Source organism: Schistocerca piceifrons, chromosome 10 (genome assembly GCF_021461385.2).
Source record: "Schistocerca piceifrons isolate TAMUIC-IGC-003096 chromosome 10, iqSchPice1.1, whole genome shotgun sequence".
Classification (NCBI taxonomy): domain Eukaryota; kingdom Metazoa; phylum Arthropoda; class Insecta; order Orthoptera; family Acrididae; genus Schistocerca; species Schistocerca piceifrons.
The window spans coordinates 138,488,550-138,512,635 of record NC_060147.1 but is presented as its reverse complement, the minus strand read 5'-3'; the positions used below and the strand labels follow the sequence as shown (position 1 = coordinate 138,512,635).

The 24,086-nt window shown below is 41.8% G+C and overlaps 1 protein-coding gene across 1 annotated transcript in view; it reads right to left on the bottom strand.

The window, feature by feature from the left end:
* LOC124718777 (histone-lysine N-methyltransferase 2C-like) overlaps positions 1 to 24,086 on the bottom strand; it is a 434,091-nt gene that overhangs the window by 330,549 nt on the left and 79,456 nt on the right. Inside the window, exons 17-25 of the mRNA XM_047244388.1 lie at positions 23,022 to 23,231; positions 22,192 to 22,365; positions 21,650 to 21,876; positions 21,211 to 21,333; positions 16,181 to 16,294; positions 12,099 to 12,258; positions 9,170 to 9,301; positions 5,504 to 5,620; positions 4,886 to 4,994 (exon numbers count right to left, since the gene is read on the bottom strand). Coding sequence (XP_047100344.1) covers positions 4,886 to 4,994; positions 5,504 to 5,620; positions 9,170 to 9,301; positions 12,099 to 12,258; positions 16,181 to 16,294; positions 21,211 to 21,333; positions 21,650 to 21,876; positions 22,192 to 22,365; positions 23,022 to 23,231 — 1,366 coding nt within the window. The remainder of the gene's footprint in view (positions 1 to 4,885; positions 4,995 to 5,503; positions 5,621 to 9,169; positions 9,302 to 12,098; positions 12,259 to 16,180; positions 16,295 to 21,210; positions 21,334 to 21,649; positions 21,877 to 22,191; positions 22,366 to 23,021; positions 23,232 to 24,086) is intronic.

Genomic DNA, 24,086 nt, shown 5'->3' with positions numbered 1-24,086 from the left:
ACACCTACTTTCTTTGGGATTAGAATTATTATATTCTTCTTGAAGTCTGAGGGTATTTCACCTGTTTTATACATCTTGCTCACCAGATGGTAGAGTTTTGTCAGGACTGGCTCTCCCAAGGCCGTCAGTAGTTCCAATGGAATGTTGTCTACTCCAGAGCCTTGTTTCGATCAGGTCTTTCAGTGCTCTGTCAAACTCTTCGCGCAGTATCTTTATCTCCCATTTCATCTTCATCTACATCCTCTTCCATTTCCATAATATTGTCCTCCAGTATATCTCCCTTGTATAGACCCTCTATATACTGCTTCCACCTTTCTGTTTTCCCTTCTTTGCTTAGAACTGGGTTTCCATCTGAGCTCTTGATGTTCATACAAGTGGTTCTCTTATCTCCAAATGTCTCTTTAATTTTCCTGTATGCAGTATCTATCTTACCCCTAGTGAGATAAGCCTCTACATCCTTACATTTGTCCTCTAACCATCCCTGCTTAACCATTTTGCACTTCCTGTCGATCTCATTTTTGAGATGTTTGTATTCCTTTTTGCCTGCTTCATTTACTGCATTTTTATATTTTCTCCTTTCATCAATTAAATTCAATATTTCTTCTCTTACCCAAGGATTTCTTCTAGCCCTCGTCTTTTTACCTACTTGCTCCTCTGCTGCCTTCACTACTTCATCCCTCAAAGCTACCCACTCTTCTTCTACTGTATTTCTTTCCCCCATTCCTGTCAATTGTTCCCTTATGCTCTCCCTGAAACTCTGTACAACCTCTGGTTCTTTCAGGTTACCCAGGTCCCATCTCCTTAAAATCCCACCTTTTTGCAGTTTCTTCAGTTTTAATCTACAGGTCATAGTCCACATCAGCCCCTGGAAATGTCTTACAATTTAAAACCTGGTTCCTAAATCTCTGTCTTACCTTTATATAATCTATCTGATACCTTTTAGTATCTCCAGGGTTCTTCCATGTATACAACCTTCTTTCATGATTCTTAAACCAAGTGTTAGCTATGATTAAGTTTTGCTCTGTGCAAAATTCTACCAGGCGGCTTCCTCTTTCATTTTTTAGCCCCAATCCATATTCACCTACTACGTTTCCTTCTCTCCCTTTTCCTACTACCGAATTCCAGTCACCCATGACTATTAAATTTTCATCACCCTTCACTACCTGAATAATTTCTTTTATTTTATCGTACATTTCTTGAATTTCTTCGTCATCTGCAGAGCTAGTTGGCATATAAACTTGTACTACTGTAGTAGGTGTAGGCTTCGGATCTATCTTGGCCACAATAATGCGTTCACTATGCTGTTTGTAGTAGTTTACCCGCATTCCTATTTTCCTATTCATTAGTAAACCTACTCCTGCATTACCCCTATTTGATTTTGTGTTTATAACCCTGTAGGCACCTGACCAGAAGTCTTGTTCCTCCTGCCACCGAATTTCACTAATTCCCACTGTATCTAACTTTAACCTATCCATTTCCCTTTTTAAATTTTCTAACCTACCTGCCCGATTAAGTGATCTGACATTCCACGCTCCGTTCCGTAGAACGCCAGTTTTCTTTCTCCTGATAACGACATCCTCTTGAGTAGTCCCCGCCCGGAGATCCGAATGGGGGACTATTTTATCCGGAATATTTTACCCAAGAGGACACCATCATCATTTAACCGTACTGTAAAGCTGCATGCCCTCGGGAAAAATTACGGCTGTAATTTCCCCTTGCTTTCAGCCGTTCGCAGTACCAGCATAGCAAGACTATTTTGGTTATTGTTACAAGGCCAGATCAGTCAAACATCAAGACTGTTGCCCTTGCAACTACTGAAAAGGCTGCTGCCCCTCTTCAGGAAGCACACGTTTGTCTGGCCTCTCAACAGATACCCCTCCGTTGTGGTTGCACCTACGGTACAGCTATCTGTATCGCTGAGGCACACAAGCCTCCCCACCAACGGCAAGGTCCATGGTTCCTTGATAACAGAAGAAATATTGAATTTAATTGATGAAAGGAGAAAATATAAAAATGCAGTAAATGAAGCAGGCAAAAAGGAATACAAATGTTTGTGACACAACCTGACAAGAAGAAGGGACCGGTTGGTAGGACCTGTTCTGAGGCATCAAGGGATCACCAATTTAGCATTGGAGGGCAGCTTGGAGGGTAAAAATCATAGAGGGAGACCAAGAGATGAATACACTAAGCAGATTCAGAAGGATGTAGGTTGCAGTAAGTACTGGGAGATGAAGAAGCTTGCACAGGATAGAGTAGCATGGAGAGCTGCATCAAACCAGTCTCAGGACTGAAGACAACAACAACAACAACAACAACAACAACAGTTTCAATCAGAGGCTGTCAGCATGAATTGTGTACATCAAAGTTTGCTTTCTGGCTGCCTGTTTTATCAATGTGAATGTCATTTTCCGCCTGTCTCTGAACATCTTTTGTTTCTGCCCTCCCTACCCTAAAAAACCTGCTCATCTGTCACTAGTAACCACTGGTATTTTACCACTTGTGACAGTTAACCCCCCACCCCTTTCAGTAATTTTTATTAGCCCAGACAGTTTTTCCCTCCCTTTCCTGTTGAGGTGAAGGCCATGCCTAGTATAGTCCCACCTGCTGATAGAGTCAACAGGAACCACACCAATATGAGAATCCTTATCTGATCCAAGCAGCCGTTCCACCTCTAAATTAACTCTCCTAACAGAAGAGTTTAAATGAGGTCGGTAATGGCACCTCAGAACAGACACAAGCCCAACATCAGTATGTCTTGTTGCTGAAGCTATGTTTACCAGATCACTCTCAATTGAATAATTAGGGTTCCTAGCTACGCTGTTGCCAGCCCCACCTGCTATTACCATAGTGTCTTCCTTTGTGAAGTCTTTACAAAGTGAACCTACAGCCTCTATCACCTAACCCAGGCTTGCACTAGGTTTAAAAAAGCTTGTGACCTAGTAACCTGACCCTAGTTCATCCTGCAACAGTCGGCCAACACCTCTACCACGTGAACTACCTAACAACAAAACTTTCTTCTTCTTCATAGCTATTCCTGACTTCTTTCAAACACTTTTTGAAAGTTCGTTGTGACCTGTCTACTCCTACATATATTTGTGGCTCATCAGTTTCCAACTGTGACAACAGATCAAACCTGTTTTCCACATTCACAGTCACAATGTCTGAGAACGTCCTATTCCTATTTCTTCCATAAACTGTTGTCACTTCCCACCTCTTCTCCCCCCTTAACCTTTCTAGATCTTGTTTCGCTTTATCTAGTTCCGCCTGAAGGGCAGCAATCTTCTCCTCCTGTTCCACTATCTTCCTATCTCTAAAGGAAATCCTACACAAGCAATGAGCCTTGTTTATTTCCCCAATTCCCACGCTGCTACGGTCACCCACATGAAAGGAACTGCAACAACCCTCACACCACACCCCGGAACTAACAATCCTATGGAAAGTCATGGCAAACAAATTTTAGCTTTAGTCTGAGTTAAAAAAAAAATAGCTTCGTATAACCTGTATTGTTTACGTGACAAAACAAAAAAGTAAACAAAGAACTGAGCCTACACTATATAAAGTTTCCACTTATTTCGGTACTTTTCACTTCGACTACTTACTAGAGAATCAAATGGATAGCGTATAAGAATACACTAACTTACAGTATATCACAAAGTAAACAAATCCTAGTCCAAAACTCGCACCTATGAAATGTTTTCTTTTTTCAGAAAATACACAAAAAATGTGAACCCTTCACTTTATAACTTACAATAGGTATTAATTTACTTAATTTTGATGTAATATTGCCTAAATTAATTGTTATTACTCAATTAAACACTTATCTTTATGAGAGCTGTGAATGTGCACGACCCGCCAACCAAAAATCTTCACCCAATGCTGAACGTCACACAAATGAACACACGGGTATATAACTATCTAATCAACATTGGATAGACACCACAAGGAGGTGATCTGTTTCTAGATGTCTAGCTTAGAGTTAATTCTTCTTGAAACACTATACTCCATCTACACTATACTCTGTTTACGAAGAAATGTGATTGGCATTAATGAATGTATTATTATTATTTTTTTAGACATAATTGCAGAACACTATCATAATAGTGGTTTTCGCCACACATCAGCTACCTTCTAAATCCAACGTTACAGGCAGCAAGTGGCAAATAATCCTTCCAGAACTTAACACACTCATTTACTTCACAACAACGTGTATCGCGAACACAATGTTCGCTGTAAGCCAGCTGTGACGTACAAATTCTGAAGACAGACAACGTACGGCCAAAATTAGTAACGACTGTAATCACATTATGCGAGGTCCATTCTCCCGCGCAGTATTTTGGTGGCCCACCTGTCCGAGCTGCGGAGAGACACGACTGACTATGACGCGTAGGGCACTGGCTTTGTAGTGAAACAAAACGAACACAGACAGTAAAGCACAATGGACTCACAAGGGGAGCACTGCCCAAAAGTTGAAGTCACGCACGTGGTACGTCAAATAAACTCAGTGCCTGTGCGATACGTACAAAGTTGTTATGTCGTATGCTCGATCTCTATTACAAGATAGCACTGTTTGTAGAATTGTTTTACACAAATAGAAGCACGTGCTAAATATCTGCGTATTTCAAAAAATGTTTCTTAAATAGTTCGATACATTGAAATGAGGTGAGGCATAATAGGCAGAGGAATGATAGTGTGGTTTTACTTTTTATCTACAAAGATACTATAGGTATTACAGTTTGGTACTGAAATGGCAATTTTTAGTGGCATCTAAGGTTTTCTTAAACGGATGACTGCAGTGGTTCACACATTTCCAGTAATGCAGAATGCACTCAGTAAAACAAAAAGACGCGATACGGATCAAAATGAAGGACAGCACAAGTTTTCCTACTTGCTGTACTCGGAATGGTAGGGCGATGGCGACGACAGGCTCGAAGGTACGACAGGTGGCAGCGGTCCCCCCACCTGCGTCCTCTGCAGAGCTGCGTTGGGCTGCACTCCTGGAAGAGAAAACACAAAAAAGTACAATTCCGTGTCTTTAAAATATTTTCAGTACGTTGTCCTGGGGAAAAGGGGGGGGGGGAGGGGGGGGGGGGACAGAAAGAGAGATGTATAAAAGTTTGATATTCTTATAAAATCAAATAAGATACTTTCGGAAAGTTTCTCGATCGTATCATCTGTGAGGATACGTTTGTGGCATCGAGTCCCTGCTAGCCAATTCTAACAGTTTTCCTAAATCATTTTGATTAGTTTTGGGACAAATCTCTTATACCTACTCAATAAAATCAAAGCCAGAATAGTTACTATCCCTCCTCACCCAATGTAAAAACCACTTCTCAAACAGTATTTTTCTCACCTTTTCCTAACAAGCCTCCTGCCATTTAGCAATTACTCTCGGAAAGAAGACCTGTCGACCTCCAATTTTATGTACCACGTAAAAAGCTGTGATAAATCCATTACTGGGGCAAGAACCAGCTCAAGTCATCCTACCGATAACATTTTAACAGACCTGAAGACTGCTGGGCGGCGGCAGCTCCCGTGGGAAACACCGACTCCTGGGACTCTTCGTCTGTCAGCACTCCTTTGATGATTTCCTCCACGTCACGGCTGTCCATGTTGGGGAGACCTGCGACCGGAAAATGAAAAAACTGAAACTGTACAGTTTGACGAATCATTTAACGAATTTGGTGCACGAATTCTATCTAAAAATCTCGATGAAAATGTTGTGTGCACTTCTTGTAACACAGCACCACACAGAATTATTTCATCTAAAAAATTATCGTGTCAGTAGTGAAGTTTTCTTTTTCTGTGCTGCAGCTGGAATTAGCACACACTGCAAAACAGTTTCAGAGTGAAAATGGAAATAGAAGCAGTAACAGTGAGTGGCATTTCTCCTTCAGTATTATTCCAACTTGTACGTGTTCTTTACAGACGAATGGAAAAACTAGTAGAAGCCAACCTCGGGGAAGATCAGTTTGGATTCCGTAGAAACACTGGAACACGTGAGGCAATACTGACCTTACGACTTATCTTAGAAGAAAGATTAAGGAAAGGCAAACCTACGTTTCTAGCATTTGTAGACTTAGAGAAAGCTTTTGACAATGTTGACTGGAATACTCTCTTTCACATTTTAAAGGTGGCAGGGGTAAAATACAGGGAGCGAAAGGCTATTTACAATTTGTACAGAAACCAGATGGCAGTTATAAGAGTCGAGGGACATGAAAGGGAAGCAGTGGTTGGGAAGGGAGTAAGACAGGGTTGTAGCCTCTCCCCGATGTTGTTCAATCTGTATATTGAGCAAGCAGTAAAGGAAACAAAAGAAAAGTTCGGAGTAGGTATTAAAATTCATGGAGAAGAAATAAAAACTTTGAGGTTCGCCGATGACATTGTAATTCTGTCAGAGACAGCAAAGGACTTGGAAGAGCAGTTGAATGGAATGGACAGTGTCTTGAAAGGAGGATATAAGATGAACATCAACAAAAGCAAAACAAGAATAATGGAATGTAGTCTAATTACGTCGGGTGATGCTGAGGGAATTAGATCAGGAAATGAGGCACTTAAAGTAGTAAAGGAGTTTTGCTATTTGGGGAGCAAAATAACTGATGATGGTCGAAATAGAGAGGATATAAAATGTAGGCTGGCAATGGCAAGGAAAGCGTTTCTGAAGAAGAGAAATTTGTTAACATCCAGTATTGATTTAAGTGTCAGGAAGTCATTTCTGAAAGTATTCGTATGGAGTGTAGCCATGTATGGAAGTGAAACATGGACGATAAATAGTTTCGACAAGAAGAGAATAGAAGCTTTCGAAATGTGGTGCTACAGGAGAATGCTGAAGATTAGATAGGTAGATCACATAAATAATGTGGAAGTATTGAATAGGATTGGGGAGAAGAGAAGTTTGTGGCACAACTTGACCAGAAGAAGGGATCGGTTGGTAGGACATGTTCTGAGGCATCAAGGGATCACCAATTTAGTATTGGAGGGCAGCGTGGAGGGTAAAAATCGTAGAGGGAGACCAAGAGATGAATACACTAAGCAGATTCAGAAGGATGTAGGTTGCAGTAGGTACTGGGAGATGAAAAAGCTTGCACAGGATAGAGTAGCATGGAGAGCTGCATCAAACCAGTCTCAGGACTGAAGACCACAACAACAACAACGTGTTCTGTCCACCGTACTGTCTCGAGTACTTAATTTAACGTCACACGGTTTTAACTTTCATTTCTAATTATTTTCCATTTTATGTAGACAGTTTATATTTGAACCCTTACAAACCTCTCACAATTAAGAGACACAAATTTCACTTCGCAATTATAGCTCCCGTATGCGAATATTACGGCTACGTCCGTGTCGGCGGATTTGAAATGACGAATATTTGGTCTAAGACAATTGTAAAATATATGTTAATATTTGGTCTAGGACAATTGTAAAATATATGTTAATATTTGGTCTAGGACAATTGTAAAATATATGTTAACTAACAAACCTGAGGTTAACCTATACCCAAAATTATTAAATACAAATTACATTTAAAAACATCCCTCAAACTGCTCCGAGAACAAGTTGCTCGAGTAGAAATACAGTTACACTTTCGGTAATAATTAAAGAGCACTGTCAGAAATAGCTGAGGTGTACTTGTCACAAACTGCTTATATTTACACTCCTGGAAATGGAAAAAAGAACACATTGACACCGGTGTGTCAGACCCACCATACTTGCTCCGGACACTGCGAGAGGGCTGTACAAGCAATGATCACACGCACGGCACAGCGGACACACCAGGAACCACGGTGTTGGCCGTCGAATGGCGCTAGCTGCGCAGCATTTGTGCACCGCCGCCGTCAGTGTCAGCCAGTTTGCCGTGGCATACGGAGCTCCATCGCAGTCTTTAACACTGGTAGCATGCCGCGACAGCGTGGACGTGAACCGTATGTGCAGTTGACGGACTTTGAGCGAGGGCGTATAGTGGGCATGCGGGAGGCCGGGTGGATGTACCGCCGAATTGCTCAACACGTGGGGCGTGAGGTCTCCACAGTACATCGATGTTGTCGCCAGTGGTCGGCGGAAGGTGCACGTGCCCGTCGACCTGGGACCGGACCGCAGCGACGCACGGATGCACGCCATGACCGTAGGATCCTACGCAGTGCCATAGGGGACCGCACCGCCACTTCCCAGCAAATTAGGGACACTGTTGCTCCTGGGGTATCGGCGAGGACCATGCGCAACCGTCTCCATGAAGCTGCGCTACGGTCCCGCACACTGTTAGGCCGTCTTCCGCTCATGCCCCAACATCGTGCAGCCCGCCTCCAGTGGTGTCGCAACAGGCGTGAATGGAGGGACGAATGGAGATGTGTCGTCTTCAGCGATGAGAGTCGCTTCTGCCTTGGTGCCAATGATGGTCGTATGCGTGTTTGGCGCCGTGCAGGTGAGCTCCACAATCAGGACTGCATACGACCGAGGCACACAGGGCCAACACCCGGCATCATGGTGTGGGGAGCGATCTCCTACACTGGCCGTACACCACTGATGATCGTCGAGGGGACACTGAATAGTGCACGGTACATCCAAACCGTCATCGAACCCATCGTTCTACCATTCCTAGACCGGCAAGGGAACTTGCTGTTCCAACAGGACAATGCACGTCCACATATATCCCGTGCCACCCAACGTGCTCTAGAAGGTGTAAGTCAACTACCCTGGCCAGCAAGATCTCCCGATCTGTCCTCCATTGAGCATGTTTGGGATTGGATGAAGCGTCATCTCACGCGGTCTGCACGTCCAGCACGAATGCTGGTCCAACTGAGGCGCCAGGTGGAAATGGCATGGCAAGCCGTTCCACAGGACTACATCCAGCATCTCTACGATCGTTTCCATGGGAGAATAGCAGCCTGCATTGCTGCGAAAGGTGGATATACACTGTACTAGTGCCGACATTGTGCATGCTCTGTTGCCTGTGTCTATGTGCCTGTGGTTCTGTCAGTGTGATCATGTGATGTATCTGACCCCAGGAATGTGTCAATAAAGTTTCCCCTTCCTGGGACAATGAATTCACGGTGTTCTTATTTCAATTTCCAGGAGTGTATTACTGAAATACTGAAAGTGCAATAATTGTATATCACAACTAAAATTGAGGGCATATTTTAAAGAAACACACGAACAAAATACCTAGGCAACGTACCAGTGTCTCGCACCATAGACTCGAGGTTAAAGTGCGGACTCAAGATGTCCGTGAGCTCGTCCTTCTGACTGGTCCCCGAAACGTCTGCCCCACCGTCTGTTATAGGAAGTGAGTCATTCAACTCCGAGTCTTCTGCGAAAGAAATATTAAGTGACACTGCTGCTCTCTCTAGAGTTACACGACACAGTAAACACGTTTTTCACTTCACATTACGTAAACAGAAAAAAAGATTCGAACAAAGTTATCCGCTTCCAAACATGACAAACACACAATTAATACAAGCACACTGTGTTGGAAAATCACTTAAGGGCCACAGATTAAACATAAAATTGGTAACAGAAAAGACCCGGTTTTTCTGGCACAAAATGTTAGTACTATGCCAACAGTCTGAGTACACTAGAAAAATTTAATTTATGCAACTGGCCTTAACTCCACACCAGTTACAGACACAGACTGGCTGGGGCACACAAAGTGAAAAGTCACGGCGTCCAAACTGCTCGAGTTAAGCACACTTACAGTTTTTACTAAGACGTTTTAAATACTTCCCCGATTTTATACATGAATCTCGAAACCAGTTACACAGATGTAAGTAAAGAGATAGGATCTGACACCGATACCCCTGAAATGTTACATTCTCCGGCTGCACAGGACAGCGTCACACTGTCTGCCACACTCAAACTCGAGCTGCACCTCAGTCTTTTAGAGGAAACCAGCTGAGTACCCAGCATTGCCCGGGTATGTATTTACTCCAATCTTCTCCTTCATCTCTCTGTCCATCTCTTCCTTCCCCCTCCAATTTTACACCTCCTCCATTCCCTCCTATAATTCCACCTCGTCCTCCGCCTCCCCCCGTCCAAATCCCACGCCCCCTCGCACTGTTCATCTCCTCCCTTTTGCTTCCTAGTTCCACTTCCTCCTCTCCCTCTCTTACTCCCCATCTCTGTCCATCTCTTCCCCTTCACTTTCTCTGCCCACCTCCTACTCTCACCTCTTTCTGTCCCCCTCTCTCCACCTATCTGTGGCTGTCTCCTCCTCCCCCTCTTCAATCTCCACATTATCACACTCACGACAACACACAGCTAGTGGTTCTTACCCCTACAATATTTCTTTCCAAATTGTAACTAATCTGTGTACCAATCTGATCGAAATTGTTCCGGGGGTTAAGTACGAGCTCTTCGTCCGTGGTTTTGCTCGCATATGCTCGTGTCAAATACATTTCACATATATTTATCATACTTCACACGTAATTGTGAGCAAGTTTCACCTGTACGTCAAGCGAATTTCGGACTGCAGTTTCGTTTTAGAGCAGCTCAGTGCTTACGATGTCACATTTCCTGAACTGTGTGCCGTGTAATGACATAATTTTGCTGGTACATCTAATGTTATATGTGGCTACTGTCTCTGAAATGTGTTGTGAATAAAGTTAGTAGCAATGAAGCAATAAATTTAAATGTCTTCTATGACACAGTAGTTTTTCACAGTTCTCAGTTGTTTATGACACCGTATCTCTCAAACTAAGTGTAATACAATGATGTAACTTTTCTAGTACATTCATAAAATTAGTAGTAAAGAAGGAATAAATTAAAACACGCCGCTTCACGTGGGAGTTTTACTGCACAAGTAGCGAAAATTTAGTAAGCGATAAACTTTTTCCTTTCATCATTTTGTGGAAGTCATCGGCGAGAAAAAGTTTCTTAAAGGTTTGAAATTACATATAAAGTTTGTTGTAAATCTCTAAGGGCTCCCATTTTCGGATTCTGAAAGACTGAAGTACGGATTTTTGCGTGTCGTGGGTTACAAGGCATTCTTACACCCGTAGTGATTCCTGCCAGACAGCAGCAGGTGATACGTGTACCAAATTTGGTTGAAATCGGTTAAGTGGTTTAGGAGGAGATGTTGAACATACAAATGTACGTGCATACACACAACCGTACATATATACATTTTTATAACTTGTACAGATTCTTTTACTAGCCAATCTACCCACAAATAACTCGTGACCCATTCGAAATTTCCTCGGCCGATACCTCTTTCCCCACCACACACCTCTCGGGACCAGCATTCCCTAGAGAGAGGACGGGAGAGATGACAGCTCAGCTCACGAGTTGTGGCACTGTCCTGTAGTGGCAGCTCCCAGCCCGACTCCCGAGGCTGCAATTCCTAATTCAGTTCAACTGAGGCCTCAGCGTGTTCTCAAATAATGTAAGCTTTTCCTTCTTAGGGCCAACAATCTACAGGTGTGTGACGGGCAGATGTGGATGAGCTGAATCATTCAGTATGCTGAAACACCAGTGGAAGGAGTGCCCAAGTTTATTACAAAGAATGTTATTTCGTACCGCGACCTAGAGCCACCGTACTACAAATGCGCACTCCCTGTGGTGCACAGTGGTACAGTGTGTAAATATTTCAAAAACAATCATCTTTTTAGATCATAGTTCTGGAACATAATTTTTATACAATCTGAAGAATAATGTGAAGTAAGATTGAACTGTTGTATAAATTAGGTACAACTGAGACATTTTATAATTACAAATGACAAGAATAAACTGATCGTCTTCCCATCGTCCTAGCCCCGCCACCTGAGGGCTTTCAATCTGATGGCTCACTTACACTGGCAAGAGTACAACTTGAAGATCGAGTGAGAGTCTCACTGCAAAAACTGGCCCAACTTTCTGACGGCCAGACGTAAGAGATCAGAGATCAGAGTACACGTTACCGAGACCACCCGAATGTAATCGGAGAAAACGAACCTACTTTTTGAGTACAATCTGAAAATCCTCTAGTCTATCGCAAAATGAAAGAACAAAATTTAATTGCAGCAACCCATCTAAGTAAAGTGACAATAGTCACTAGCCCATTTTCACAGGTGCCACGAGCCCCAACTGCAACACAAAAATAATTTCTTCGAAGTACCGCCACGTGAGCTTACCGCCAATTTCGTCGAGGTTATCCCCAGTTTTCGCGATGTCGTCATCGTCCTCGTTCATGATCGTGTCGACGAGGTCGGTGTCCAGTAGGTCACCCGGTAACGGCAGCATGTTCAGCACCTCGGAGTCGCTCCCGTCGGCATCGTCACCGGCCACCTGCTCCTGAAACGGGGCAGAATTCGTGAGCGGTAGTCGTTAGGAACACTACGATAACTGTACCTAAACTCAAAAAGAGGACAAATACTCTGCACTGTCATACAGACTTCTAGAAATGTGACACTAAAACTGCCGGGACCCCGGCACGGGAGACGAGAGGCGCTCGCTCGTGGTCTCCGATCTCGAGACTCGTTTGATGCATCTGTCCGTGCTAGTCTATCCTGTGCAAGCCTCTTCATCTCTGTGTAATTACTGCAGCCTATACCCATTTGGACGTGCCTACTGTAGTTGAGCATTTGTCTCCTCCTATATTTTTTACCTCCTGTGGTTCCGTGCCATAAATGTCTCCTCTTCCCATTTAGACTCAGAACCTCTTCACTGATTAATCGGTTTAATCATCGAATCTTCAGCATTTTTCACTGACTTCTGTAGTTTCTGCAATTGGCATAGTTTCCTATCAGCCTAATGTCTTCTGAGATGAGGCATCAAATTCCCACAATTTATGCACATGGTGTGCCAATCCCAGACCAGTCCATTAATGGCATAAAATTGTTGCAAGAAATAGTACACTTGTGTGGTTTCTGTACACAACAATTCAATCTTTTCCAAACAGAACAACTGATCACCATTCAAATTACTCAATCTTTGTACAACATCCGAACCACAGCACCTCGTCTCATTCTATCCTATTAGTATCATATTTGTTCTTTCTTCCAGAGTTGTATTTGGGACACATACCAACTGCGATAATCCGTAACTTCTTCACAATATGTCCATCTCCAAACTTTGTAATGTCCTTCCTCAGTTTCAGCTAACATTCTTCTTAATTATAGACCATTATTTTCCCAATAATTGTGTAATATATTCATTTCTTATACATTTGCTCCACGTTACACCATTTAGTTGTCATACAGTCATCTAGACTACAGTTCATTTGGTGCTCTACATCCTTTTCACAAGATAGATGCTTCTGCTTATCACACTGAGACCTAAGATATTTGGATTCTTTGCAAGTCTCGACTATGTTCACACCAATATTCGAGTCGTATTCATCAGATAACATTATCAAATACCCTACCTTTGCGATTAATTTTGAGGCCCCTCATCTTCCAGCTTCCAAATCATGCAAATAATGTCTTTAGCATAAGCAGTTATCTCAGTTGCTTGTATGCAAACAACAATTTTATGGAGGTATGTGCCACCAATCTGTAACCCCACTCCACAGCATTACCTTGCTCAGATACTGAGACCTATCTTACATACACTATTGAGAGAGAGAGAGAGAGAGAGAAATCCCTGCGGCAAATCTTTCACTGTTTCAAACTCCTCAAAGACAAAATTTCCCAGTTTTACCAAGAAGACAGTACTAATGTGAGCGCCCTTTAAAGAATTTACATAAAATTTAATGGTTGCAGACTGGTCCAGAACTTCTGTTATTTTGTCCTCGGCACATTCTTACTTGCAATAAAGCGAGTTGCACCTCTATTCTGTTATTTGTGGTGCCTCTCACTAACTGTGAAAACAGAGTATAAAAAAAAAACCATCCCAGATTTCCCACTTAAAAACACACTTTTTCCCGGAGGAAAATGCACTATACCCTAAGTAAAAATACATATTTTCCCTGTTAAGCGATGATATACTTTCCTCTGGAGCTGTGAAACTTATCACTCCTTCCAATGGTAAAGGTTTTATAGACTCGTGTAGAAGTTCTCGGCAATTTAGGAGACAAAACCAAGCAAAGAACAATTAATTTTGTAAAGTTGTTTGCTGCAAGGTAAGAAGTACACTGTAATTTTTGTATTACAAAATATAGCACGGTAGCTTCCAAAGCACCGATTTCGAGATTGCGTGGCGTGATGCACTTTTGTCAGCCAGCGATAGCTCAGGTCACGTGATCTCTCCAGCCAATGACAGCATATATTCACAGCATAGGAAACGTGATGTAGTCAGCCAATAGCAACATCACTGTTAAATGGTGCAAATAGATAAACTGGAAAAGTTAATGGTTTAAATTGATATACATACAGTATAGCTACAAGAAAAGTTTAACTTTCACACATAATATTGGCTGCTTTTATTATCCCAAGAGTGTGGTCGGGTACGATTCTAAGTGTACAGCTCAAATTGTAGCAGCTGAACATTTCTGACAATCACGATTATAAATTTCACTGCTGCGCACCAAACATTTTGCAAGTTATATGGTCGAATACATGTTCCACGAGCACTTTGACTTTTCCACAAAACGCCACTTATATGTAAAATTGCCCAAGAACTCACCTGCCCCCCCCTTTAAGGATAATTATACTTCTTGCCACTGTTACGGCATAATTTGTGAGCAATGAAAGAACTAAAATAAATATGATAAACTAACCTTGAAGCTTGGTCTTTTTTAGCATGTATTACCCTTTAAGATATATTAAACACAAGTGTGCCAGTAAAATTTTATTGTTACCAATAGCTGGTCATCTGGGCACAAAATTTTTCTAAGTTGGTGATCCTCAAAGCGTTAAGTTTCGAATGAGGGTCAAACACTCCGTGATTTAAGAAATTCATTGCACATTCTCGCACTTTCACAGTTCATCTGGCAGAGAAGGAAACTTACTTTGAAAGTTTGGTATCCACCACAGTTAAATCTCCACACGGAACAACGGCACACTCCATTGCACACGGCAAAGAAACTCACTGCCAGCTGTATTTCTCCACGCTTGGCCCGCTGTTAGCACCACAGGCCGGCTTCGCCCACACACTTCAAAACACAGTGACTGGCCACCCACGACACACAGTGATTGGTAGCCCAGAACACACAGCAACCCCAGCTGCCGACTCCATTACTTCTGGAGCCTTATTTTTCACTGCCACCAATGTCTACAAGCTAGTTCTTATCATACTATGTTCTACTCCACAACTCAGAAGTATGCCACGGAAGACTGTTTTGTCTCTCGGACTGGTGTACCTGCTGCTCGATGTTGACTTCGCTGCGATTTGGAACTAGAATCGGGCTGTCGTACAGGAACTTTGACTTCGACATTCACTAGGCTTGGTATGTCAACACACTAGTGATTTCCGCAGGAATTCCACATTCTACTTGCACTTCCTGGACATTGGTATAACCACAATCCATTTTTATTATTTTCATAAAGTGTTCACCTAGGACTTGGTGACAGAACTATTTGTATCAGTGCTGTGTTAAAGAACTATAGAACTGTGATATATTTATTGTGTTATTCTCGGTTATAACAAAAAGTAACGCTTCTTTAACCACCACTCGCAATATTTTCCCGTGACCTGTTCGAAATTAAACAGTTGTGGCTCTACACTCGTCGAAAGCAGTTTGTTGTTACAAAGTATTGCACAGTATTTGTCCTCAAGCCTTTGACACATTTTACCATCACTTGTATATGAACTGTATTCTGTTGTTGTAAATGGAGCATTTTCTTTGCAAATAAAGTTCTATTTTGGTATTATTCTCTCATTTACGTTTTATTGCTGCAGTATTATTCTGCAGTAGTAGGCTAACATAAAATTCTTTGTTAGGTAAAGTATCAGTTCTAACCAACCAAAATTACAAAAATTTAACTGCTAACTAAAGCAACAAAAATTCTAAATTCCCAGACTTTCCCCTGATGAAAAAATTCCCACGTTTTATCTGGATTTTCCAGTTGTCCCGAGGCACGTACACCCTGAAAAAGCAATACGTATGACAAACACTACTTCATAGCACTTCTTATCACAGCTTTTTTATCAAATGTCTCTCCGACGACTGGTCAAGTTAAAAATGAGCTTAACTTCTTTTGTATTCATGTAGCATGTCAACAATTTCATTTATTACACACAGGTACCTACATACAAAACAGTTAAGTGATTATAAAAATCCTAGCCTACTTGCAGACCGATGCTTCAGACTAAATAGGCCGTACTCTGCCTTTACCTTGTCTGGCGACTTGCTGCCCGAGTTATCTCCTTCATTGTCCCCCTTCTTGTCTTGCTTCTCTGTTTCACTTTCTTCTTTTGGTTTCAGTTCCTCTATAGCTTTTATTTCATCCTGAAAAAGACACATTTAATTAAGGCAAGAATTACACAGAGAACAAAACATTTTGCAATAATTACATGAAACATATTTGTAAACTAACAATAAATGATTTAATCTGTGCCCACAACAAGGGTAAGCCACTATTCGACGGACGACAAAACTTTGAGTTATGACTGGATTAAAATACATACTTATCATTAATTTTCTGGTAGTAGTATATCTTCCAAAGTAACCGATAATTGCCACTGTGGTCAGAACTGAACAGATTTCATTTTGTTGTTGTATAATAATAGTTTAGGAATATGAGAGGCCACATTACTGGCCAAAATTGGCTAACTCACTTAATTTAAATATCACTGAAAGCGTAACATCAAACAGAAACACTTCGTGGAAGTACAAGTTCCAACAAAAGGTCAGAAAATGTGTGTATTACATTCTGCAAACAGAACGCAGTCTTAGCACAAAAGGAAAAACAACTGCAGCAAATACTCATCAAGATGAGGATGAAATTGTCACGGCATAACAACAAATTAGGTAAGACAGATACAGAGAACCTTTGAAACAAATAAAAGGATATCACCAACAGCTCAGACAGTCGCCTTCTCAAAATGTGCAGAAATTTACCAGTCAGAAGAAAGATGACAAACAGCAAACAAAGTGAGAAAAAGGGTGACTGACAGTACACATTTCCCTCTCACTGAAGACAGGAAACTTCTCATTTCAAAGTATAATCGAACAGATGAAAGAATGAATGAGACGAGAGTTTTGTCTGTGGAGCATTAAGTTGTATAGAAGCGAAATATGGAAATAGTGTCAGCACAAAATTAATAGCTGTACTGTAACCGGAGAAAGTTGGGAACATCGTGGGACGACAGTATCACCTGACTCTACAGACTGTGGAACACCGAGGAACATTTTGACTACTAGGCAAAAAGATCAATCAGAGCTCAAGACAGGGCATTACGGACAGAGCACAAACTTGAGGAGGAAGGAAATTGACAGCATCCTTTTTGCAAGAAACACTCCAGCATTCATCTTGAACATGTAAGAGAAAGCATCGAGAACATAAAACCTTACAGCCTAATGTGAATTTGATCTTTGATGCTCCCAAACATGAACCCAGTGTTCGAACCACTGTTTTTTTGTGTGTGTGTGTGTTTAGCATAAAATGTCACATGTCACTTCACCAACTGCCAGTCATTGCAAGGTGAACACAGTTCAAGTTTTCCACTGTCATCTGCAACGAACTTCACTACTGACATTTTCCAAAGCTCTGGCTTTTTGAAGTGGTAAAAGCTTAGGGAGCATTGCAAATGGGGATCACTGATCAGCATGCTGATGACAGCATGAAGGGCAAGTTTAAAGAAGAAAGGCTTGCTCAGTTTTACAAGTTTTTTTTTTCTATGTCTAGGTCAAAGACTTTGCACGAAAGTTCATTCTCTGCATTTTGCAATATCTGGTGGTGTGAAGAAACATTTTCTTTGCAGAAATTTACATAACCTAAAAACAGAAGCAACATGAGTGACACACATTTATAAGATATTTTGCTCATACAACATACCGACAGTGTGAGAAAATTATGGATTCTAAAGACAAATATCACACATACCTCTCACAAAGTGTACTAAACAATAATGAAGTGTATCTTACATTTTATCTGAATATTGTATTTGTGTAAAACAACAATAAATATCACTACAACTTTCTTCTTTAATCTCAGAGAATACGTGGCCCTCGTGTTCTGGTAATTTGGAGATTCCCAGTTTAGATGACACGGTACTCGCACACTTCCCCACTGCGTGCAAATGTTGCGTGATGGTGGGATGATCACAGTTCATCACATTTGCCATTTCTCGAGTACAATGACGTTGATTATTGCTATTAAACGCTCTTCATCAAATCCCAAAGGTGTTCCTGAATGTGGAGTGTCACTGATGTCAAAACTATCCTCCTCAAAACGAGACAACCATTTTCTTGCCTCGCTCCATCCCATACTGCTGTCACCCCACTATTGAGCTCAAACAGAAGTTGTTGTTGTGGTCTTCAGTCCTGAGACTGGTTTGATGCAGCTCTCCATGCTACTCTATCCTGTGCAAGCTGCTTCATCTCCCAGTACTTACTGCAACCTACATCCTTCTGAATCTGCTTGTTATATTCATCTCTTGGTCTCCCTCTACTATTTTTACCATGCACGCTGCCCTCCAATACTAGATTGGTGATCCCTTGATGCCTCAGAACATGTCCTACCAACCGATCCCTTCTTCTAGTCAAGTTGTCCCACAAGCTCCTCTTCACCCCAATTCTATTCAATACCTCCTCATTAGTTATGTGATCTACCCATCTAATCTTCAGCATTCTTCTGTAGCACCACATTTCCAAAGCTTCTATTCTCTTCTTGTCCAAACTATTTATCGTCCATGTTTCACTTCCATACAAATACTTTCAGAAACGACTTCCTGACACTTAAATCTATACTCGAAGTTAACAAATTTCTCTTCTTCAGAAACGCTTTCCTTCCCATTGCCAGTCTACATTTCATATCCTCTCTATTTCGACCATCATCAGTTATTTTGCTCCCCAAATAGCAAAACTCCTTTACTACTCTCATTTCCTAATCTAATACCCTCAACATCACCCGACTTAATTCGACTACATTCCATTATCCTCGTTTTGCTTTTGTTGATGTTCATCTTATATCCTCCTTTCAAGACACCATCCATTCCGTTCAACTGCTCTTCCAAGTCCTTTGCTGTCTCTGACAGAATTAAAATGTCATCGGCGAACCTCAAAGTTTTTATTTCTTCTCCATGGACTTTAATATCTACTCCGAATTTTTCTTTTGTTTCCTTTACTGCTTGCTCAATATACAGATTGAATAACATCGGGGAGAGGCTACAACCCTGTCTCACTCCCTTCCCAATCACTGCTTCCCTTTCATGCCCCTCAACTCTTGTAACTGCCATTTGGTTTCTATACAAATTGTAAATAGCCTTTCGCTCCCTATATTTTATCCCTGCCACCTTCACAATCTGAAAGAGAGTATTCCAATCAACATTGTCAAAAGCTTTCTCTAAGTCTACAAATGCTAGAAATGTAGGTTTGCCTTTCCTTAATCTAGCTTTTAAGATTAGTCGTAGGGTCAGTATTGCCTCATGTGTTCCAATATTTCTACAGAATCCAAACTGATCTTCCCCAAGGTCTGCTTCTACTAGTTTTTCCATTGGTCTGTAAAGAATTCATGTTAGTATTTTGCAGCCGTGACTTATTAAACTGATAGTTCGGTAATTTTCACATCTGTCAACACCTGCTTTCTTTGGGATTGGAATTATTATATTCTTCTTGAAGTCTGAGGGAATTTCGCCTGTCTCATACATCTTGCTCACCAGATGGTAGAGTTTTGTCAGGACTGGCTCTCCCAAGGCCGTCAGTAGTTCGAATGGAATGTTGTCTACTCCTGGGGCCTTGTTTCGACTCAGGTCTTTCAGTGCTCTGTCAAACTCTTCACGCAGTTTCAGATCTCCCATTTCATCTTCATCTACATCCTCTTCCATTTCCATAGTATTGTCCTCAAGTACATCGCCCTTATATAGACCCTCTATATACCCCTTCCACGTTTCTGCTTTCCCTTCTTTGCTTAGAACTGGGTTTCCATCTGAGCTCTTGATATTCATACAAGTGGTTCTCTTATCTCCAAAGGTCTCTTTAATTTTCCTGTAGGCAGTATCTATCTTACCCCTAGTGAGATAAGCCTCTACATCCTTACATTTATCCTCTAGCCATCCCTGCTTAACCACTTTGCACTTCCTGTTGATCTCATTTTTGAGATGTTTGTATTCCTTTTTGCCTGCTTCATTTACTACATTTTTATATTTTCTTCTTTCATCAATTAAATTCAATATTTCCTCCGTTACCCAAGGATTTCTACTAGCCCTCGTCTTTTTACCTACTTGATCCTCGGCTGCCTTCACTACTTCATCCCTCAAAGCTACCCATTCTTCTTCTACTGTATTTCTTTCCCCCATTCCTGCCATTTGTTCCCTTATGCTCTCCCTGAAACTCTCTACAACAAACAGAAGAGTATGTCAGAAAAGTTTTGATTTCTCCACTTGGCCCTCCATTTTCTAGCATCTACAGCTCCCTCACTATCTCCAAATGACAATATGTAAACTAAAATAGCAACAGTGTACTACAAATTAAAAATGACAATCGATAAATAAATACCTACCAACTGGACTACCAACACGCAAAACAAAAATTCTACAAAATTACACACCATCCCAAATAATTTTTTAAAAAGTTTGCATACAAAGGGATAATACTCAAATCAAAAATGACTCGAGGTTTGTATCTCACAACACGTAACTTAAAAAATGTGGTGGCAACAGAAACTTATTTTTTTTTACTGCATCTCATGCAAGAAACTTACGTGAGACTCTGCAGATTTTATTCAACTGTGTGGCAGTGGGTGGAGGACAGAGGGGTATACTATTTCATACTTTTAAGTGTAAGTCAGTGTCTATCTCAAAGTTATTATCATCTGTTTTTCAAGATGTAACATTCAAAATGTAACTGACAGTGTGATGATAAAAATGTACCATATTAAGCCAACTGCAGATTGGCAAAGGCCAAAAATGCATCTTGGCAAAAATAAATGTAAATAAAAAGTGGTCTGCTGCTATATTTCTTTATATAATATAACTAACACTTATTTTCTACAGTTACGAAAAAGGCAATGGCCATTCAAAGGAGGAGGAGGAGGAGGGCATATTAGTTTTTAATATGTAAGTTCATTAGAGAAAACAAAAGGGGAGGCAAAAGGAAGTATCCCGTGATTCACGTCGAGCACGGTTCCGAAACCGACCCCCTCCAGTCAAACGTGAATCCTGAGGCTCAGCAACAGCAGATAATGTTCAGCCTCGGTGAGTTACCTGGGATAGCTGTATAATTTTGTCCTCGCCAACATTAGGTGTCGCTGACTCTCCTTCAGAGTCACTGCTACCGATTTCTTTCTCCTTTGTTGTGTCCAAGAGCTCCCGTCCAAAAAATGCCTCCTGTGCAGAGAAGAAACAAGACGGTGAGTTTTATAGCCACTGCTGCTGCTGCTGCTGCTGCTCCTTCTCTCTCTCTCTCTCTCTCTCTCTCTCTCTCTCTCACACACACACACACACACACACACACACACACACACAGAAAATTGAGTGAAATTGGGAAAAAATGAAAAATAAACACAAGTACACAGGCAGAAGTGGAATTTAAATGGTAAAAAAGAGAGGAATGAAAGATGTGTAAGACAAACCACAAGGGAAGAGACCAGCACAACTGCAGGTGCCTCTCTACTACAGACCGAGACCCGTCTTTGCACCTCACCTGCAGGTACGAAGGGTAGCACTCCATGAGGCGGTTGCGGGGCCTCCTCCGGTTCGGTTTGCGGCGGGGCTTCGGGCCGTCCTCGGTGCCGTGGCCGTGGACGGCGGCTCCTCCCCCGATCGTCTCACCGGTAGAGCAGGCGGCACTCCCCGCACCGTCTGCCCCGACCCCGCCCTCTTCGTCCTTATACCGGGTGCCGCGGAGGCGGACGACGAAGCCTCCGATACCTGCAAAAGCGACCCGTCTGTGGAACTCTCCTCTTCGAAAAGAGTAGTCGTGACAACCGCCCCAGGCCGACCGTTTTCGTACGGACGGTGTGAGCTATCGGATCGCGTTCGAACATTTGTTGTTTAAAAGTACCATTATTTTCACTGCCATTTATTAAAAATAGTCCAAATCGTTAATTTTTACCAGAACAGAACTAGTTTTAACTACTGTTCTTCTAGCATTACACCACTCAAAAAATGTTTAGGTCATAAAGTGTAAAGGAACAATAGATTCTTCATAAACGAAAAACTTTTTACGAGCACAAATCCACATACCGAGCTTCTGCAGGTTGCGCTGCCTCTTCCTGCGCAAAATCATGACACCGCTGTCCGTCGTGTAGACCGTGAAGCCCTCCGGCGGCTCGGCAGGGCCGCCGTCCTCCCCGGCGTGCCACACCATGCCCTCCCTATACTCGATGGCCGGCTCCACTTTCACAACCGGCTGCTCGTCTGGAAAACAGTTTCACCGACTGTAAGACAACTGAAACCACAACGCGGCTCTGACGGTTTTCACAATGCCGTTCTCGCAGAAATAATCAACTCTGTTACAATCGAAACACAGACTATTACAAAGTGCTCTACTGTTGAAGCAAATGAATTTGCACTCCCCAATTGCAGTCTCCTAAATCTCGCACACCCCGGCCGGATCTACGTAATGCGATGCATCGAAAGCAATCACTTTCCACTCTGTATACTACTCCCACTCTCAACATATTACCAGATGTAGTATTTCTTTTACTAGTCAACAGTGTGTCAACTTGGTTTCTTACAATTTTTTGATAACCTGTAGTAACTGCTTCTGTCTATACTTTCTGCGTTATTAAGTGTAAGATATCGTATACAGCACCCTATACCGTAAGAAGAATTAATTTCAATAGTTAAAATTGTTTACACCGCGGAAAATCAACTAATGACACAATGGAATGTTTAGAATTTATTTAAAGCAATCAAATACTTTTTTTTGCCTGTTTTACACCTGTCAGCAACTGTACTGTATGGAACAAATCTAGATATACGTAACAATCTATTTTTTTTACATCATAAAATTCAAAATACGTGCCTCACAGTTCGTAGTACACAAAGCTGAGACAGACCGAGCAGCTTACCTCGACTGCCTCCCGCGACGACGGACTCTATCGTAGCCATTATGCCGGCCTCCTTGTCGGCCTTCGTCGACAGCTTTCGTGAATACCTCTTCTTCCGTGGGACGATCTGCTGCTCCATGGTCAGTGACTTGATCTGGTGCAACCCCACTTCCGAAAGGCAGACACCGTCGACATAGAACTGTGCCTGCGATCCGACCTTCGGTGGTAGTTCTGCAATGGACATTACCACTTCGGGATGAATAAAAATTCAAAACCTCTTTCTCATTGTCTGCCTCAATTAATTTCCTAAACAGAATTGTATGTTAAAAACAGTAGCAGATCAACAATTACACAGAGGCAATTATCACCAAAATCACTGTCTCTGCTGCTTCTCTGTTGTTTCTTCTGGTTATCCTGGCAGATGCCTACTTTTTCACAAATTTTGGACATGCCCACTTTTCACTCACAGTCAACTGAGTATGTTTACATAACCAAATGCCCTATCTGACAATGAATTATGACCTTCATTTGTGGAGGCACAATATTATGTAAGCAATTCTTTTTTTTTTAGCAATAGCTCACTTGTTCTCCTACCTGTAAATAGTCAAACACCTAAAAAATGAAAGTTGGCTGGTACCGGGGACAAATAAACATTCAGCCCGTATAGGTATCTGAGATGAGTCTGTTCACATCTCGTTGAAAAAATAGCAGTCTGGATGCTGCTATAGAGCTGGAAGAATAAGACAGTCATAAACATTGTTCAAAACAATGAAACCATCTGAGTATAACAAATAACTGATCACAGAATGGGAACAAATCTCGAGAGTAAAGTTCTCATCTCGCACACCACAACTGAGCTTTGTGACAGTTGACCGAGTGCCGTGAGGTGTGACTGTGCTGTACAGAACAAATCTGAATACATGTAAACATTTTTGTATTTTGTTACATCATAAAATTAAAAATTTATGAGCAATGCCTGTGAGTGGTTGAAACAATACAACTAACCCTCCTGTGCACTGTTTTTATTTGTCAGGAAATTCCACTCTGATTTAATCTGCAACAATTAATTCTTGCAGTTTCGGCCAT